The sequence below is a fragment of the Uranotaenia lowii genome, chromosome 3 (assembly GCF_029784155.1).
Source record: "Uranotaenia lowii strain MFRU-FL chromosome 3, ASM2978415v1, whole genome shotgun sequence".
Taxonomy (NCBI): Eukaryota; Metazoa; Arthropoda; class Insecta; order Diptera; family Culicidae; genus Uranotaenia; species Uranotaenia lowii.
This window is the reverse complement of record NC_073693.1, coordinates 93199624-93220281: the sequence shown is the minus strand read 5'-3', so window position 1 is coordinate 93220281 and position 20658 is coordinate 93199624. Positions and strand designations below refer to the sequence as shown.

The 20658-nt window shown below is 40.2% G+C and overlaps 2 protein-coding genes and 1 long non-coding RNA gene across 3 annotated transcripts; 2 read left to right on the top strand and 1 right to left on the bottom strand.

The window, feature by feature from the left end:
- The first annotated feature begins 12958 nt into the window (after positions 1 to 12958).
- LOC129755624 (biogenesis of lysosome-related organelles complex 1 subunit 2) lies at positions 12959 to 13750 on the top strand. The gene is made up of 2 exons (XM_055752212.1): positions 12959 to 13396; positions 13457 to 13750. The coding sequence occupies exons 1-2, from the start codon at positions 13088 to 13090 to the stop codon at positions 13583 to 13585; spliced, it is 438 nt and encodes a 145-aa protein (XP_055608187.1). The 5' UTR covers positions 12959 to 13087; the 3' UTR covers positions 13586 to 13750.
- Positions 13751 to 13842: 92 nt separating this feature from the next.
- Positions 13843 to 14498, bottom strand: LOC129755625 (immediate early response 3-interacting protein 1). The gene is made up of 3 exons (XM_055752213.1): positions 14243 to 14498; positions 14076 to 14180; positions 13843 to 14010 (listed from the first exon to the last, which is right to left on the bottom strand). The coding sequence occupies exons 1-3, from the start codon at positions 14328 to 14330 to the stop codon at positions 13955 to 13957; spliced, it is 249 nt and encodes an 82-aa protein (XP_055608188.1). The 5' UTR covers positions 14331 to 14498; the 3' UTR covers positions 13843 to 13954.
- A 379-nt stretch (positions 14499 to 14877) lies between these two features.
- LOC129758170 (uncharacterized) lies at positions 14878 to 16229 on the top strand. Its single transcript, XR_008739915.1, has 3 exons — positions 14878 to 15020; positions 15726 to 15986; positions 16073 to 16229. It is a non-coding gene; the product is annotated as an uncharacterized LOC129758170 (long non-coding RNA).
- The last annotated feature ends 4429 nt before the right edge of the window (positions 16230 to 20658 follow it).

The window sequence follows — 20658 nt, the reverse complement described above, 5'->3', positions numbered from 1 at the left end:
ATTCATCAGTTCCCCGAAGGCCTCCAAACCCGTGGTGGGACCAGCAGTGTTCCAAGCTTTATAAGGACAAATCAAAAGCATTCAAAGATTTTCGGAAATATGGAACTCTCGCCCTTTTTGAAGTATATGTTTCCCTTGAAAATCAGTTTAAAAAATTGGTCAAGGGGAAGAAAAAGGCGTATTGGAGGAATTTTGTGGGTGGCTTATCAAGAGAAACATCCTTGAGTACCTTGTGGAGAGTGGCACGAAGCATGCGTAATAGATCATCTACGAATGAAAGTGAGGAATATTCACATAGATGGATATTTAACTTCGCACGGAAAGTCTGTCCAGATTCTACGCCTGTACAAAAAATAATCCGGGATGTGCTTCCTGAAAGGTGTGGTCTGGATTCCAGTTTTTCGATGGTCGAATTCTCACTTGCCCTCCTCTCTTGCAACAATTCAGCTCCGGGTATTGATAAAATTAGATTTAACTTGTTGAAAAACCTTCCGGACGCCGCCAAATTTCGCTTGTTAAATTTATTTAATCAATTCTTGGAGCATAACATTGTTCCCCAAGAGTGGAGACAAGTGAGAGTTATCGCTATCCAAAAGCCCGGGAAACCAGCGTCCGATGCGAATTCGTACCGTCCAATAGCGATGTTGTCTTGTATACGTAAATTGATGGAGAAAATGATTTTGTTTCGTTTGGATAAATGGGTAGAAACAAATGGCCTCCTTTCAGATACTCAATTTGGGTTTCGAAGGGGCAAAGGAACAAACGATTGTCTTGCTTTGCTGTCTTCAGAGATACAAATGGCGTACGCAAAACGTGAGCAAATGGCTTCAGTGTTTCTAGACATAAAGGGAGCTTTTGATGCAGTCTCAATAGAGGTGTTGTCAGACAAGTTGCACTCCCGGGGTCTGCCTCCACTATTGAACAACATCTTATACAGCTTGCTTTGTGAGAAACATCTGAACTTTGCTCACGGAGATATTGCAATTAGAAGAACCTCCTACATGGGCCTCCCACAGGGTTCATGTTTAAGTCCACTTTTGTACAACTTTTACGTAAGTGACATCGATAGTTGTCTCTCTGAAGGCTGCACTCTAAGACAACTTGCAGATGACGGCGTGGTGTCTGTCACAGGATCTTCCGAGTCTCATCTGCACAGACCTTTACAAGATACTTTAGACAGATTGTCTTCCTGGGCGTTGGGGCTTGGGATTGAGTTTTCCCCTCAGAAAACGGAGATGGTTGTTTTCTCTAAGAAACATAGACCTGCTCAACCGAAGCTTCAACTCCTAGGCAGAACGATCACTCAATCGAGGTGTTTTAAGTATCTTGGGGTTTGGTTTGACTCCAAGTGTACCTGGAGAGCCCACATTGAGTATCTGAAAGGAAAATGCCAACAAAGAATAAATTTTCTCCGATCAATCACAGGCACCTGGTGGGGAGCCCACCCAGAAGATCTTTTAAAATTGTATCGAACAACCATTCTTTCAGTGATGGAATATGGTAGCTTCTGTTTCCAGTCAGCTGCCAAATCTCACCTCATCAAACTCGAGCGTATCCAATACCGTTGTCTCCGCATCGCAATGGGCTCTATGCCCTCAACGCACAACATGAGTCTTGAAGTTTTGGCAGGAATACTCCCTTTGAAAGATCGATACAATCTACTATCACTTCGGTTCCTCATCAGGTGTGAGGTCATGAACCCATTGGTGATCGTTAATTTTGAAAGGTTACTTGAGCAAAATTTTCGAACAAGATTTATGTCTGTATACTATGTCCTCATGTCAATGCAGGTAAACCCTTCTTCGTATTCTCCAACTCGTGTTTTCAGCCCACACTACGATAATTCTTCTGCCCAGTTTGATTTGTCTATGCAGCAGGAAATTCGTGGAATCCCGGATTCGCATCGCCCACTTCTGATTCCAAGAATTTTCGAAGCTAAATATAGACACGTCGATGCTGACAAAATGTACTTTACCGATGGGTCTCTAATTGAGGAATCAACGGGATTCGGAGTGTTCAACGAAACAACTAGCGCCTCTTATAACCTCCAGTCTCCATGCTCTGTGTATATAGCAGAGTTAGCAGCTATTCACTGGGCCTTGGACAGCATCGCCTCACGGCCTGTTGGGCACTACTACATTGTAACGGATAGTCTAAGCTCAGTTGACGCAATACGATCAATACGACCGGGAAAGCACTCGCCGTTCTTCCTAGAGAAGATACGGGATACTTTGAGTGCTTTAACAAGACGTCGCTTTCCCATTACCTTTGTTTGGGTTCCCTCTCATTGCTCGATAGTGGGCAATGAGAAGGCAGACTCTCTGGCAAAGGTGGGGGCGACGGAAGGCGACACGTATCCACGTGAAATCGTCTTCAACGAATTCTACTTCTTGGTACGAGGGAACTCTCTTGTCAACTGGCAGCGCAAATGGGACGAGGATGAGGATGGTCGGTGGCTCCACTCGATTATCCCAAAGGTAAGCCTTAAACCATGGTTCAATAGATTGAACTTGAGTCGGGATTTTATTCGTATATTTTCCCGTCTCATGTCCAATCATTGTTCCTTAGACGCGGTACTCTATCGTTTTGACATTGCTGGCAGCAATTTGTGTAGTTGCGGCCAAGGTTACCATGACATCGAGCATATTGTTTGGTCGTGTGAGGTCCATCTTGTCGCCAGAACGAATTTAATAGACTCCCTTAGGGCCCGAGGAAAACCACCTAATGTTCCAGTTAGAGATGTACTAGCTGTGCTAGATTTGGAGTACATGTTCGAAATCTACCTTTTTCTAAAAGCTATCGATCTTCGTCTATAATTTCTTTTTTATTTTCATATTTCCCTTTCTATTTTCCTTTCTCCTCTCACAAAGTGTTAAGTTAAGAAAACAATTGTAAACAACAAAATCGATTTTGGCTCCTTAAAGCCTAAAGGTATGAGCCGTTTCAAATAAAGAATTGTTAAAAAAAAAAAAAAAAAATATTCAATTTTCTTTAAACATCAACATGCGAGCATGTATTGACTTAAATTTTTCCGATCGTTCTTACACCCACCACCCGCACCGTCGATTTCATGGCTATTTTAGCCGTACTTTTCAATTTTTTGATCGTCTTCTTTCATTTTACTTTAGAAAATTTCAGATTCTGCTGGTTGGATAGCTCTTTTTTTCGAAGCAAAAGCTATGTTCTAAGACTTTAGTACACATCTGCTAAGCAAACGTTTATTCATACCAAACTAAGCAAATGCTTTGGGCTTTTGCTTTGCTTGATTTCGAGCAAAGTAAAAGCTACCGAAGCAATTGCTAAACCTTATTCATACCACTAATTGTCTTAGGCTGATGTCATGCTGAAGCAACTAGCAACGCGACCTACAACGCAACGTTCACACGACTAACCAGCTCTCATTTGATCTCCATGGAAATCTCGCAGACCTGTCATACTGGTCGCTTTATATAGCGCGACCAATCTGATGCCAATGTGTTTTGTAGCGCGACTAGTAGGAAATCTAATAGGAATATTGTTTTTTCTCGATTTGAAGCAGTGATTCCGGGTTTTAAGGACAATAGTACGAAGATCTGTCCGAACTTGTGATAATAAACTAAAAAATATCTTAATCGGCGAGAAAATTTTTATGAATTCTTAGTTCCGGCAAAAAAACAAGGAATTTTGTCGGTTCTAATTTCGGCATTCTTACAATCCGGGTCGTGATTTGATGAGTTTTTGATGGCTCCCGAAAGAAAGGAGACTATTCAAAGCATTATTAGATGTAGAGAAGTGATGTTTTGTAGGGAATTTCAAAGTGACAGGTCGCGCCAGCATGACATACCAATGCGTTGCAACGCAATCTTATTGGAACGTTGCGTTGTGTTGCGTTGCTAGTTGCTTCAGCATGACATCAGCCTTATTCAAGGCAATGAGAATGCGGACTCATTGGCTAAGGTGGGCGCGTTACAAGGTGAAATCTTTGAGAGGGTAATAACTTACAATGAATATTTTTCAATACCTCGCACTTTAGCGATTAGCGCTTGGCAGTCTAGCTGGGACAATTAGTGGTATGAATAAGGTTTAGCAATTGCTTCGGTAATTTTTACTTAGCTCGAAATCAATCAAAGCAAAAGTCCAAAGCATTTGCTTAGTTTGGTATGAATAAACATTTGCTTAGCGGATGTGTACTAAAGTCTTAGAACATAGCTTTTGCTTCGAAAAATAGAGCTATCCAACCAGCAGAATCTGAAGTTTTCTATAGTAAAATGAAAGAAGACGGTCAGAAAATTGAAAAGTACGGCTAGAGTAGCCTTGAAGTCGACGAAGCGGGTGGTGGATGTGAGAACGAGCGGAATTTTTTTGTTAATGCGTGCTTGTATGTTGATGTTTAAAGAAAAATGAATACATACATATTCGAATATTGTCAAACGAAAAACGGCCTAACTTTAGTATTTATCATAAGCTCTCCCACATGTATTTGGATCGCGATAATCCGATGTTTAAAATAATAGGCAATAGGCTTTTAATTTAGATTTTTTTTTTAATCTTTAAATTATGAAAAAAAAAATATATAAAAATGAGAGATCTGTATAATGTTTTGAATTATTACAATTAATTTCTAACCTTGAGCCAATTGGGACTTCTTCCACGATAGCCGGATTTTTTTTTAATTTGCAATATTTACTAATTGATTTGTTTATTTTCATCTTAGACGAATGATTTTATACAACGACAGGAATTTGACAAAAGTTGGGTTATAAATTCGACTTTCTTTATTCATGTTGAAAATGCCTTTTTAAATTGTTTTGAAATGAAGTATTGCTAATTTGATAAATTCATGACTTTATTAAAGAATTTTTTACTGGAAAAGTCGGCTACCGAGCATGCTTAGAAAATAAAGCAATTGCTAGGAGATTGATCGAGCAATTGCTTCAGATTTGAGCTTTATTCATACTAAACTAGCTTGTTCTAAAAGTAAAAGCTCCTGACTGAGAAAACAGCTGTCAAAAAAACTATATTCATAACAACCGAAGCAATTGCTTTAAGCGACTGCTCGATTCAGTTTAGCAAAAGCAATTACTAGGTTTTTTTCATACCACCCAATGGCACAAAGGGACGTTGGCTCCATACGATTATCCCTAAGGTTCCGACGAAGGCATGGTTTAAACATTTTGACATGAGTCGCGATTTCATTCGCGTGGTTTCTCGGCTCATGTCAAATCACTGCCGGCTTGACGCGCATTTGTTTCGTATACAATTAGTTACAAGCAATGTTTGTGTTTGTGGGGATGGCTACCACGACATTGTTCATGTTGTGTGGACGTGTGAACGGTTTGATCGATCGAGGGCTTGGCTACTGGATACCCTTAGGGCCCGATGTAAACTACCTGGTGTTCCAATTCAAGACATCTTGGCTAACTTAGATCTTGAATATTTGTACCCTATATACAAATATCTTAAAATGCCTGACTTGGTCGTAATGGGCAGAGTAAAATAAAACGCGTGTGGTTTTCGTAAGGGCAAGTAACATAATGAAAATTTTATTTATTCTTCATAGCAACCAGTGTTCTTGAGAATACCTGATTGCTTCGATTGGAAAACTTCTTCACTCCTCCTCAAACTTCTGGATGCTGCAGACCAAGAGCATTTTGAAAGAAATGTATCTTCTCTCGAGTCAGTGGCTTGGTCAGTCCATCAGCAGTTTGCTTTTCTGTACAGATGTAGTCCACAGCAACTTCGCCTTTCTCCAATGCATCCCTGATGAAATGATGACGGATATCAATGTGTTTGGTCCTTGCATGATATCCACCATTCTGGGCAACGCAAATAGCGCTTTGGTTGTCGGAATGGATTACAACAGCCTCCTCCTCCTCAATTCTTCCACGCAGTCGTCCCACCATAGAGCCTCTTGCACCGCAGCTGACAACGACATGTATTCGGCCTCACATGTGGATAAAGCAACGGTTTGCTGACGCTTGCTGCTCCAGGAAATAGCTCCTCCTTGCGCGGTAAAGACATATCCAGTGATTGATTTGCGATCCTCTTGATCGGCGGCCCAATCAGCATCCGCAAATCCATCGATGTCTGGTTTGCCTGTCTTCGTGTACGTCAATCGCATTTTGGATGTTCCTCGTAAATATCGAAACAAGTGTTTCACTGCCCAGTGTCGTTCTCCAGGATTTGAATTGAAACGACTTAAGATGTTGACCGCGTAGCAAATATATGGTCGAGTTGATTGAGCCAGATACATCAACGAACCTATCGCCTCCTGGTACGGAACGGATTTCATCCTCTCAGCTTCCTCAGCACTCGTTGGGCAACTTTCACGAGACAACCTCACCGTCGAGTTCATCGGAGTACTGACCGGCTTGGAATTGGCCATGTTGAAACGATTCAGCAATCCGTCGACGTATTGTTCCTGGTCCAGAGCAATTTGATTTGTGCTCCGGGTGATTCGGATTCCCAGAACATGCTTGGCGGGACCCAAATCCTTCATTTTAAATTCTTGATTCAGCTTTCTTTTTATCTCCTTTTTCCACAGATCGCAATTGCTAAAGATGAGTAAGTCGTCAACGTAAACAGCTACAAATAATCGTTTGTTTCCGGAAACCTTGATGTACATGCACGGATCGTAATCGGCGCATTGGAGGCCAAATTTCTTGAAAGCGACATCAAGCTTCTTGTTCCAGACTCTGCTTGACTGTTTGAGTCCATAGAGAGCTTTCTTGAGACGACATACCTTGGATCTGTTGTTCTCGTCGATGAAGCATGGTGGTTGCTCCATATAAATTTCCTCCGTCAAATCTCCTTGAAGGAACGCAGTAATGGCATCCATTTGATCGACCTTCATGTCCCAGCGTGCAGCGAGTGCGAAAAGATAACGTAGCGAACCATACCATACCGGACAACTGGAGAGTAGGTTTCCTGGTAATCTACCCCCTTTCGCTGCGAATATCCTTTGACGACGAGCCTGGCTTTGTGTCGATCGATTTTGCCATCACCGTTTAGCTTGGTTCGGTACACCCATTTGCATTTTTGCATTTCGTCCTGCGGGCAGGTCACAAAGCTCCCATGTACCGTTCGAGATAAGAGCATCATGCTCCTCCTGCATCGCACTTTTGTTTTCGGCATCGTCACGGGCCAACGCTTCTTGATGTGACAAGGGATCATCCGGCAGGAACTGTGAAACATCGGAACCAGTAATTGAACTAAGGGAAAGTAATGAATTATACTTGCCTTGGGAGAGGCGCCCCCGATCGAAGAGCATCAACCGTGTTGGGACCTCATTGTCACCTGGTTGTTCATTCGACGAAGGCGAGGGGGGCGCAGTGCTGATACGCCCGGATTCCGATCCAGTTTCAATCATCGGCGATGAACCATCAGCGAACTTTGATGAAGGTAGGCCAGTGCAATCGAGCTGATAATTGCGGTATCTCGTAGAAATGAACCGTTCTCTGTTGCTTCGCCTCACCGTGGGAATGATAGGAACCTCACTTTCGACCAAAGTATCGTTTGCCTCGAAAAAACTTGCTTCCGATTCGGTTTCTTCAGCATCTTCGTTTTCGATTTCGGGTTCTTCTTGAACTGATGTTGACGACATTGGCACTAATTCATTGAAGTCCAACCTGACTAACGTAGTAGCTCTTCTGCCTTCAGCAACGCTTGATTGAGCTCGGTTGATTTCGCCCTCAGCAATGAACGAAACATCTCGGGATTTAAAAATTTCGTCCTTTGCGATGTCGTATAATCGGTACGCCTTCGAATTCTCATCAAAACCAGTGAGAATACATTCGATCGCCTTCTTGTCCCACTTCTTGCGCTTGCACTTGGGTACATGTGCCATCACAGTAGTGCCGAACACTCTCACGTGTTGCAGGTTCGGTTTGCGCCCGGTCCACGCCTCTTCCGGCGTAACGTCGATACCTTTCGTGGGTGATCTGTTTACCAAATAAACAGCAGCAGCGACCGCTTCGGCCCAAAACGGTTTCGGAAGATGCGCCTCGAACAGCATACATTTGGCGCGCTCGACTATCGTGCGGTTGACTCGTTCAGCGAGTCCGTTCTGCTCGGGGGTATACTAGGATTGTTCGATCTCCTGGAAAAGATCGATTTCCAAGATCGATTCAGCTGAAGGGTTTCAGGATCGATCCACCTAAAAAATCGAAGCCAAAGGATCGATTTCTGCAAGATCGATCTTTTAAATTGTTGTTAAAGATGGGTTTTGCCTGAGGGCTGCTTTATGCTGAAGTAGGTAAATAGTGAAAAATGACAGGAGAGATCATACATTTGAATAATAAATGTGTGAGCAATAAAAAATATGTTTTCAAATTCAACATCAAGATGTTTAACATTACATAACAGCAAATACCATGAATTCAGTCCCAGGTCATGTTCAGCTATCATTTGGAAGGCTCATGTTCAATTCTTTAAGTACCAAATTTTTTTTATGTATATTTTTTTAAGAGTAGGAAAAATATGAAAATATTAATTTGAGGAATGAATTAATTCAAAAAAAAATATAAAATTGAAAGCTTAATTTTTCTAGAAATACTTTTTTGGTGAGGTCTCATTTGAATGCTGATCAGCCTTCTAACAAGTTTCTACTATAAGCCAAGGTTTCCGAAAAAAATCTGTGTTTTTGCCAAATAAAAATCTGTAATTTTGTGTTTTGACCTCAAAATTCTTTGACGGTTTTCTATGATTCAAATTAAATATTCATCAATTGAATCGCTTTTTAATTCATAATTTCAAAAGTATGTACAAAACACATTAATTCTGTGAATAAAATTTAATATTCTGTGATCTGTGAAACAAATTCTGCGACGAAAATTTGATAACAATTCTGAGAAATTACAGTTTATTCTGTAATTTCGGAAACATTGATGAGACTCAAAGGTTTTGATAAGAAGTATAACCTTGAGTTTTCGATTACTTGAGCTTTTAATATAAGTTCTGGTTTTACTTAAGGGTATGGAAATTTTAAAAAACACTACCTATTACGTCGGTCTCAATATTTTTTACGTATAAAGTGGATCACCACAATTTCATTGCATTATCATGGAAGCATTAATAATGAAATACATTCTTTGGGATGGTGCAGGAATCAACATTTCGCACGAAACTAAATCACGAAATCCAAAATATATAAAAAAAAAATTCAAAAGATCGAAAGATCGGATCGAAAATAAACCGATTTAATCGATTTTTCCAAGGCTAAAGAATCGATCTAAAAAATCGTAAATTTGAGTTCAAAAGATCGATCTCGCAAAGATCGATCCAAGATCGACCAATCCTAGGGTATACTCGACGCTTGTTTGATGCTTAATTCCGGATTCCTTCAGGTGAGTTTCGAACATCGCGTTGCGATATTCTTTGCCGTTGTCGGTTCTCAATGTCCTAATTTTCCTTCCGGTTTGAGTCTCGGCCATACTCTTGAACTCCTTGAAATTTTGTAAAACCTCTTCTTGGCTCTTGGTTCGCAAAAAATAGATGAAAATCTTGCGGGTTTTGTCATCGATGAAGGACAAATAGTAACGCCGACCTCCCAAGGACTCCACTTCCATCGGACCACATATATCGGAGTGGACCAAATCCAGAATACCAGTAGCTCGCGTTCCGACATGGCTAAACGGCAATCGAGTTAGTTTGCCTTCAGCACACACCTTGCAATCTCCACATTCTTGACCGTTGAATTTTATACCATTCGCGAGACCATCCTTCAGCAGCTTCAAATTCTTGATGCACATGTGTCCCATGCGTTTGTGCCACAATCGAACAGAATCTCGAGTTGGACACGCCAGGACAGACGACTTCTTTTGATTCAGCTTGAACAAGTCGTTGGATCTGCAACCATCTGCAATCAGCTTGCCTCGGGAATTTCGAACCTCACATCCATGCTGGTCGAATGTGACAGTGTGACCTTGTTCCACGATTCTTCCGACAGACAGAAGATTTACGGCTAAATCTGGAACCAATTCAACATTCTTGACGTCTATGGAATATTTGTTACAGGTTGGTTGAAGTTTCGCTGTGCCTTCGCCAACGATCTTCATGGACTGTTTGTTGGCAGCGATGATACTCCCCGTCGATTCCTTGATATCTTCCAAAAGGGCTTCGTTTTTGGTCAGATGTTTCACCGCTCCGGAGTCGAAGTACCATTCGTTGTCCTCGGTTGTATTCAGTGCTGACAGTACAACAAAAAATGCATCACCTTTCCTGTCGACTTTGTTCTTGGTTGGTTCTCTGGCCATACAATCCTTGGCGATGTGCCCGAATTTTTCGCAGCGACGACATTGGGGTCCTTTCGCTTTATTCGGAGCACCTGACGAATTTTGGGATACCTTGGAGTTGTGATTCTTCGGCTTGAATGGACGTCTTGAAACAAAGGCTTGAGTGGGATTGACCTCGGGCATCTCGATCTCCTGTAGCAATTTGGTCTTTATGACGTCACCAGTTATTGCAATACCAGAATTATCAAGACCCATGACCATCGAACGATATTCCAGCGGCAATCCCGCCAGCAACATCATTCCAATCAACCTATCGCCCAAGGGAAAACCTATTCCTATAAGTTTATTGGCGGTGGTAATCATCCGATTCACGTACGCTTCCATGGTCCCGCAACTTGATAAATTCGTCGAAATGAGCTTGTGTAGAAGAGCCCATTGACGAGTCAGACCGGTGTCTTCAAATGTGTTGACCAGTTTCGTCCAAACCTCAGCAGCAGTGTTCACGTTTTCCACGTGGATGTAGTTTACGGGGTCGAGAAAAAGAATGATTTTTACTCTCGCAATTCGATCCTTCCTAGGATCCACAGCAGGCAAAGAACCGTCCGGATTGGCAGTTGGCTGCACCACGTCCCAGAGATCTTCCACTTCCAGATAAGTCTTGACTGCGAACTTCCAGGTCCTCCAGTTCTCCCGACCGACCAGCCGCTCTATTGCTGGGGTGCCCTGTGTGGCAAAGTTCTGGTTCCGAGCTTGTGCACCATCTCCGCCTCCGCCTTGGCTAGCAGCAACTCTTCTCGTTGTGCTCATGCTGTTTTACTACTTGCTGAAAACTTCCTGATTCTCGTTACTTTCCCTGGGCCCATAGCCAAATGGGCAGAGTAAAATAAAACGCGTGTGGTTTTCGTAAGGGCAAGTAACATAATGAAAATTTTATTTATTCTTCATAGCAACCAGTGTTCTTGAGAATACCTGATTGGTTCGATTGGAAAACTTCTTCAGGTCGTTCAGTCCTCTTCCCCTCTGTCTTTACTCTATCTAATGCTCTTTTCGTCTATTCATTAAAACAACCTCTCGTCCGACCGGTTCGATAACACCGGGAAGAAGGCTGGCCAGGAAGACAATACCTGCGGTAGCATACGTAACCACGCTACAGGAAGCCACCACCGACCAAAGACGGAAATCTGTTCTCGAGAGCGATCCTACACAATCCTTTTCCCTTTCCTCAAGTCAAACAAACTCTAACAGTTGAGTCGCCGCGACGATTACGGCTCCTCTTCTTACTAATACAACACAAGTGAAGTGAATACTCGACAAAACAAAACTTTATGAGTTAAATGCCTTAATAAAACTATTTGTTTAAAAAAAAAAGATAAGCTTGTGCACATACACACACTTTTTTTTCAAATTTCTCCGATTTTTTATCTCTAACACCTGGCATCCCTGGGCCCCCTTTTTCGTAATCGTAACACTACAGCCAGCTGTCAAATCTTTGTTCAGAATGGCTACACTCTAATTCTCCTTGACTCAGATTTGAAGGAAAACAATTCAAAATGCGCCAAAACTGGGAAAACTCAAATTTTGATTAGAGCGGCAAAACTCAGAAATGAATTGTAGGGGTTTTCGCGAATTTTGAGTTGTTTTTGTTCAGGGTGGTTTAGGCTTGTTCATGGATCGAATGAATGAAAAAAAATCAAAAATTTATAAAATTTCATAGCGGTTTTGAATGGAATTTCTGATTTAAAAAAGAAAAAGACGATTGTACGGTGTGTTTAGAAGATGGATGCGTGCATTTTTATTCGATTGGTTTATTTTAACCACAAAAAAAATTAGTGCCACCGGGCCATTTGACTGCATCCTGCCGGTGGAACTACGTGCTGTCCCACTTGGCACGCTCATCCGCCAGCACACTCTGTCTAATTTGAGCTGATCTGAAAAGACAAGAAAAAAACACCATAGCTGAAAATGATTTACACTTGAAAATTATACTTACAGTTGTGAATGATGGCTTCCGTAGAGATTGCTGGAAGAAGCGATAAATTTGTAAAATTTTGTATTTTTCCTCTCTTTCTTACTCAATAGTAAATGTAATTAAAAGTTGTACTCACCTTGATTATTTTGTCAACTATCTCCGATCATCGCATCTAAACAATCAACACTGGCTTTTGGAACTCTCTGAGTTGTTTTCATCTATTTTGTTCGAAAACGTATGCGTCTTCGCTAAGTTCCAGGCTTTGAAAATCAATAGATGAAAACAACTCAAAATTTTGATGGATTTCAACTCAGTGGTTTTCATCTTCATACATGATGCGACCGCTGAACCGAAATTATTCAGTCTCTGAATAATCTAAATTTACCGTGTAGGGCCACAGAGAACAGACGTACAAGCTAGCCCACGAAATTTGTGTAAAAATCCCAACACCCTTTTTGAACTAATTTTTGTTTTTTGGCTACGATTACGCCTTTTCGAAAACTGGGCACTTTCAAGTTGATTTGTAACTCTTGAATGGCGCAATAGATGGCACTGTTTGCAGTCAGTTTCTAACGTATTTTTTTGGTTTTGGTTTTGAAATTTTACACACTTTTTTGACGGTTTTTTGTTCGAGCTTGTACGTCTATTTTCTGTGCTAGGGCTGAACGTGCAAGTCGGCATATGAGACCACCATACTAGAGCCATCGTGGTCGGGATAACTTTAACAGGGCTGCGTTCCAACATGAACTCACGTTTTCAGTTAATTTTACAAGTACATTTTGAATCAGTGCAGCATTTTGTAAACAAAAATTGAATTTCGAATCTCGTCAGCAAAGTTTCTGTTTTAGTGTAGATTTAAAAGAATTAACCATAACAAAGTGTGCTTTCCCGAAGCCCGAAACGAACGATGGACGAAGACTACGGTAGCAACGGGGAAGGCGTCACAGATTCGCCCAAACGTGGCCCCACCCTGTCCACATCGACATCCAGCTTCGAACCGTTCGATGCTCACGACCCAAACCTTTCCCGGTTGGCAACGAAAATGTTCCAAAAGACCGGGGAGTATGTGCAACATGAACTCGGAACGGCGGCTGACGATTACAAGCTTATCGAGAGCATGAATCGAGCCATGATGGGCAAGGTGCAGGACATGAAACAAATGTCCCAAGCCATCGCAACCAAAAACGCTGAACTGAATCGAAAATACGAGGAATTGGTATGGTCGGAGTCTCATTTTAAGTAAGGTTTTTTTTTAAATAAAATTTTTCTTTTGCAGAAACCGCTTTTGCAAAAAGTCGAGGACATCGAGGCCACCGTTGATAAACTGGAGGCGGCTGCCTACCAACTGGATTCCTACACCATCCGGTTGGAAAACAAATTCAAAGCACTGAAGACCAAAAAGTAAAGCTGTAGGAGTTATATTTATGATTTTATCACATATCTGTGATATTTAAAGTTTAAGTTATATTAAGTTTTAATTTACATGATTTCATAATGCAATATTTACCCCAAATGTGTTTAACAATTCGAGATTGATTTGTTCTTCAGTAAAAAATAAAAATCAATCTATCAATAAGATTTCGAAAACCTATCAAAATGGTGTCAAAGTTCTTAGTAAAACATTATCCTGAATTTCTTTCGAAAAACTACACCTTGTTAGCCTTTACATAAACATTTTTCCGGTTTATTTACAACACACATTAATTTCAACGTTTCGTATGGTCACCATTTTCTTACAGAAAAATCTTTTTAACTCACCCTTGGTGTATCCCCATCATCCTAGAAGTAATTTGAAAAATATCGCCAACAGGTTGATTATAATGAGCGGAACTGTGAAGGAACAAGCCGAAATTTAATTACCAAGATTCTCAGCCGCACGTTGCTCAGAAACTTACCCTTGGCAACTGTTCGAATGGCCCGCACCAGGTTAAGCACTTGAGTTTTGATCGTGGGGGCTTCTCCAAAGCCTTGAATCTGTGCGGAACTTGCACCCCATCCAACTGAAAGGAATTATAAAATTTTTATGTGTTTTGCTGAGCTAGAACAGAAAATACGAACTTACATTTAGCCAAAAATCGTTGTTCATGTAGGATACAAACTGCATTCAAGCAGAGCAGCCCTGCTTCAACCAGCGCCCAGAGAGTGAACATTTTCTTGTTTTTAGTGGTTTGAATTAAACTTTTGGTTGAAAATAAAAATTAGTTAGATTTGATGGAACTATTAAAATTATTTTCTGAATGGTGGCAATCAGTTTTGTTTTCTTCCAAATTTCCAAAAACTGCAGAACGTAACGCCACTCGCGTCATCAAAAATCTTGAGAGGCGTTACGCGTAAATATACACTGAAAAAAAAACATTTACATTAAAAGTGTATTCAGACTAATTGATCAGACTTTACATTGAACAAACATTTCATGTCTGTTCAATGGAAGTCTAGCCGAAACAACGAGAAACGGATTGACAGTTGATCATCCCGCATAATTGAAAATCATACACAGAATCTTCACTATTATTCAGTACTGATTACACTAATAGTTACGAATTGTTTGCGCCTTTGCTCAGTGCGTCTTTGCTTTAAACCAATCAATATTATTTTTAAAAGATTCAATTTATCGTCTTAAAAATAAATTGATAATTTTTGCAACGCGACAAAAAGATTAAAAACTATTTCTGGAAGAACGATTAATGATCAGAAAAAACTAACGAGTATTTTTGCAACACGTCGCTGTCACCACACACACGGTCCGAGTTTGGCAAAAAAAACTTTCCCGGTACAGTTTGCTTGAATTAAAACAAGAAGATCGGAATTGTTAGGCGATGGCCTCGGTTCAATTGAGAATGGTAAGTATCGATATTTAATAACTGATTTGTAAACTCGATTCGTCTAAAAGCGTAAATTCTTATAAAAAAAATGATTTTCGCAAATTTCAATCAGTTCTCCAACTCCCAATCCGTCTTAAATTGGTCCAATCTGTGATTGTTCCCTTCTTTTTATACTGCGACGTAGTTTACTTCCCAGGTCTATCAGCAGCATGCAAGGACCAGCTGCTTAGGTGCTTCAAATCGGCAGCTAGATTTGTCTTCAATCTAAAACGTAGGGAGACTACCGAGACCACCAGAAGACTAATACTTGGCTGCGATCTTCTGGAGAATTATCGAAGACGAATTTGTTGCTTCATGCGTCAGGGCTATGACCTAGGGCTACCTATCTATCTCCTGAATCACCTGCAGCGAGGAAGAGGCGATCGAGCCAAATGTTTCATCATCCCGCAACATACGACGACATCTAGGAAGAGCGTACTAGTGTATGGAGCTTCCTGTTGGAACAGCCTACCTTTGGCAACTAAGCACGCTAATTCGCTAACCACCTTCAAGGCCGCACTGAACCGAGCCAACTAGAGAGAAACTATACCAATATTTTATTAACATTCCAAAAGTTTATTTTACGAAAGTGTTTTCCTTAACCTGAATTAATAGTTCATTGTAACTGATAGGCTACGTTTAAGTTAATAAATTACAAATTACAAATTACAAATTTACTTCCAGGAGCTCACGGCAAGTAGGAGGCACCAGCAGATAAATTGCAGATTCCGGAAGATTGGTAGGACGTTTAGTGGACTAATACCGGAATCGATAATGTAGAGATCACATCAACGGAAAATTCGTCAACTGGTTGCGAAAATGTAGTAATTTTCGGGCGACGTGGTACTGGCAAAACTGAATTTCTGCTCTACAAATTTTCCTTGGAAGGAATCCAACTGAATGAAGCCGGATCGTTATGTGATGGTCTCTGTTCCAGCGGTAGTGGTGAGTAGCAAAATTTATCAAGTAATTTGTAAAGTGATAATACTCAATTTAAGTTATCGTACTAATAAAAAATGTTTGTTTTGCAGGAGCTGACGTAACGCTGAACCAACTCTAGACGACTTCTCAGCCACCATATAATAACCAGGAGTAGCAGCAAAAGGAGAATTTCGATTTTATAAAACGTGCGGAATTTCAAACAGTGTAGTACAAGGTGTAGACTAATTTTGTGATAATAAACGATTAAAAAGCTAACTTTTGTTATTTATTTTGATCTTTAAATCAACACTACACGATATACTGTATCGTTATTTTTCTTATGGATCGACCATTCAGTAAAGATTCCATGTATGATTTAACTCGTTTCAGCTCGAGTAAAAAAAGCAAAAAAAATGAATGGTTACTGTACTTAACGACCCGTTCGCTGTATCGTAAAGTGCGTCCAAACGATTCCATTTCATGGAAAAAAGACTACCTTTATCGTACATTAATAATCCAAAACTATAAAGCTAATCTTTAGTGTGTCTTAGGAAGAAGATACTGGCAATCTTTATTTTATAATACTGATTTATGCGGGATCTGTCTCTTTCCAATTGACTTCGACCGATTTCTACCTGGTCGAAACGAATCCTGCTGCCAAGCTGGATTGGTTTCGACTATTTTCAACTTGCTCCATTGAACAACCCGCATAAATCAGTACCATAAAATGACTATTACTGTAATCTTTCTCCTGAGACACCCAAAAGATTACCCTAAGGGCATCCGCAGCAATCGCGAGCAAAGTGAAAATGCTCACGAATTTAATCACTTCCATACCGCACCGGGGGTTAGTATGAAGGTGAGCAAAATAGGGCCGTTGCCGTCGGGACCAACAAAATCACCAAATTTGCTCACTAGAAAGGGGCGAGAGCAAACATGCACTGAAAAAAATTTTACCGTTTTAAGCAGAATTAAACAAACGAACGGAAATCGGAAACTTTTTTTATTGCGCAGAAACTAATTCCATGAAATATTTCCGAAAAGCACTTCAAGTCCGACGATTGCTTGCTGAAAATTTTGTGCATTCCGTGTAGTAGACATTTTATATACTGACTCCCACAACCTTGAGTGAAGCTTCGAGGATTTTTCTCGGAGTAATAATAATCGAGACCAGTGCGCTGTGCAGGATTTTTGTATCCAACCGTATGGGTGGCATTCCAGTACTGTCCCCACCAATTCGGCTTTCGAAACGAAGTCTCTCAATAAGTTTGCAACTAATGGGACCCAGTTTTTCGGAGCAGCAAGTATTTCAGTCAGCACGTTGGATAGAAAAAAGAAGTTGTATGTTGTAAATTGTATGAGATTAAAATTGTGGATGGATTTTTTTGGAGGTGAGTTATTTATTTTGTATTTTATATTGTTTTCTACCTATGAATTTTGATAACATTTTTTCCTTTCTCACTCAATTTCAGATAAACAAACTCGAAGCATCGTATTTAATGACCAAAAATGGTCATGTAACTAGAAGAGCCGTTTGGTGGACGACTCCGAAAATTTACTCGGTCCGTATTAATTTAAGATTAAGATTTTCTTCAAAAGTTTTCTCAGTGCAATGCTAAATTTAAAAATAATTATGCTACCGCCCGGTGCGCGAAAGAGTGTGTATCCCAAAACCGGTCCGCTGAAATGAGCAAAACCGGGCCGCGTATACTCACTTATTGGTGCGTTTGCTCTAATAGTTATCAGATTATTCAAGTATGATTATATGAATCGTTTTGGGTATCGTTTGGACACACTTTACGATACAGTGAACGGGTTGTTAAGTAGAGTTATGATTCAACAACGATTCAAATGCAACGAACTGGTTGGATCATACATGTTATCTTTTGTTAATGATCTACCCATAAAATGAGGATGATACGATGTATCTTCAATTATCAATAATAAGCTTAGTAAAAAATAAATATAAGTTAGAGTTACTAAAGTTTGTTTATTCAACATTTAATTACAATACATTTAAAAAAAATTCTTTAAAACATAAAATTAATGAACCTATACACAATCACACTACACTAAAAACGTACACTTTATAAGCGGTTCCATTGAGGCAGTATGTTCCCGAGATGCTGAGATGGTGCCGAGGATGTAGATCGGGAGGGTTGGTGTTACCTGTAGTGGCCACAATATTGAAACCGTTTCCATCTCATTATCCTTCGACGCTCCCGCCGGATTCGTTTGCGATTTTGCGCCCTCGTCTGAAGCCGCCTAAAATTGCCTTACAGCTTCTGGAAGGAAAAATATTTTTTAATAGGCATCCTTTTTCGATTAAAATTACTTCAAGTAAGGTACTCACCATTACCATCAGAGTAGGTGCAATCTCCGACAACAATGCAATCCTTGAAAATTGTCCCGAACTAAGCCGCGGAAGATTTTTTTCACAACCCAGGCAAACTCAGCCACGTGTTTTGGAATGACAGCAGCAAAATTGATGGCGTGTTGCAAAAATACTCAATTTGTTTTTTGGACCATTTATTGAATCTTTCAAAAATAATTCGTTATCGTTTTATCGCGTTGCAAAAATTATCTTTTTGATTTTAAGAATATCAATCGTATCTTTCGGAAATAATATTTTTCCGTTCTAGCAAAGACACATTGAGCCAAGATGCAATTTGACACGTTACTGTTAATGTTATCAGAATGGAATAATACGGACGTTTAAGTGTATCATACTTTGCTATGCGGGAACGACTTGACTAGTTTCGACCAAAACATTGGCTCGTTGAACATCTTCCAGTTGAAACCGATTTTTACCAACGGTTGATCGATTATCCCAAAGGTAAGCCTTACCCAAGCGACCAAAAGTTCCATAAAAAGGTACCATTGAAGCTTAATCAGCTTCTGGAGGTGGTCTTAGAGAATGCTAATCAGCCCAAAATTTAAGTTATTAAAGCTACTTTGAAGTTCGTTTAGGTGGCTGAAGAGAACGCTATTCAGCCTCTAAGAGAATGTCAAGTAACTTCTACGCGCCGAAAAAAAATCCGATTGACAGATTGCTCTGACAACCAGATGACAGACTGCAAGGTTGCCGGTCTATCTATGTTTATCTCATTGACTTTTATGTTTACTAAATTTATACTTACAAATGAACTTACCCGCTTCGAGAATCGATCCAATGCTCTTTAGGCTGCTGGGAAACTCTATAGCCTCTTGACCAAACCGGCTTTGCTATCATCATCGTTTCTAGTCGTTTATAAACTGAACCTGAAAATTTTGCCTTGCTAGTATTAGAGGATAGCCTAGTGGGTAATTTGGATGTTTGAAGATGGGTATGATATTTGCATGAATGAGGAAATAAATACAACATTGTATGTTCTATTTTATTTATTCACGTGAAATTCAATGAACAAAATGGGTCAAGGATAGACCCATATTCTTTTCAAAACCAGTGACCATGAGGGGCGGCATGAGATTGTAGGGTGATGTTCGAATCGGCAATCGGTCGGCAAGTTGCACATACGGAAACACTTGCTGCAAACCATTCGCAGCTCTATTTGGTTTCCATCGAAGTGCCGGACTGGTTCGAAATGGTGGTGATGATAACTATCCTCCTCGAACTTCTCCATGTTTGAAGGTGCTGCTGGGCGTTTATGTTCCGTGGGTTTTCCTGCATGCATTCGAGACCGGTTTTATCCACTGCCTGTTTCCGCGATGGTTGGTAAAATGTCTGAAAATTTAAGAACAAAATTATAAAAACACCGAAAAACTTTTTGTATATTCGTTCTTACCTACGGCGGCTTTGCTATTTTTATGCTGGATTTCATTGTGGATAATTCGAATGTAAACAAAACGCAATGTTTGACAGCAATATTTGACATGTCGCTTAAAAGTCTCAAACAGATTCCGTGCAGTAACTAGAAGGTTCATTGACGGTTCGTTAGAAAGTACTTATCGAATCTGAGGATCCTTCTCGAAAGAAGTCGCATTGAAAGCGCTTTGAAGTTCCGTTATCGCTTTTTTCGCCCTTTGGAAGGCGATAGAAGTTTCTGAGTAACTTTTACGCGATATGGGTACCTGAAAGTCCCGTAAAACCAAAGTTCAGCCAAATGCGAACTTCGGAGTTTCATGTTTAAGTAAATATGCGACTTTTGGTTGCTTGGGTAAACCCTGGTTTAATAGATTGAATCTGTGTCGGGATTTTATTCGTATATTTTCCCATCTCATGTCCAATCATTATTCCTCGAACGCGGTACTCTATCGTTTTGACATTGCTTGCAGCAATTTGTGTAGTTGCGGCCAAGGTTACCATGACATCGAGCATATTGTCTGGTCGTGTGAGGTCTATCTTGTCGCCATATAGACTTGGACTACATGGTCGAAATCTATCTTTTTCTAAAAGCTATCGATCTTCATCTATAATTCTTTTTATTTTTATATTTCCCTTTCCTATCCTCTTTCTCTTTAATAAAAGTGTTAAGCTACCCGCATAAATAAGGATTGTAACCAAACGGTTTCCTTAATAGTAAAGCGATGATTTGATGAAGCGTAAAAAAACGTTTAGCAAACGATTATTCAAACCGTCAAATACATTAGTTTAATCGTGAATTCCAAATTCACAGTATTTTTAATATGTCGTTAGGTTATGTAATTGTTAATAACCGTTAAAACACTTGTATGGACAAACTGTTCTACATGCAGT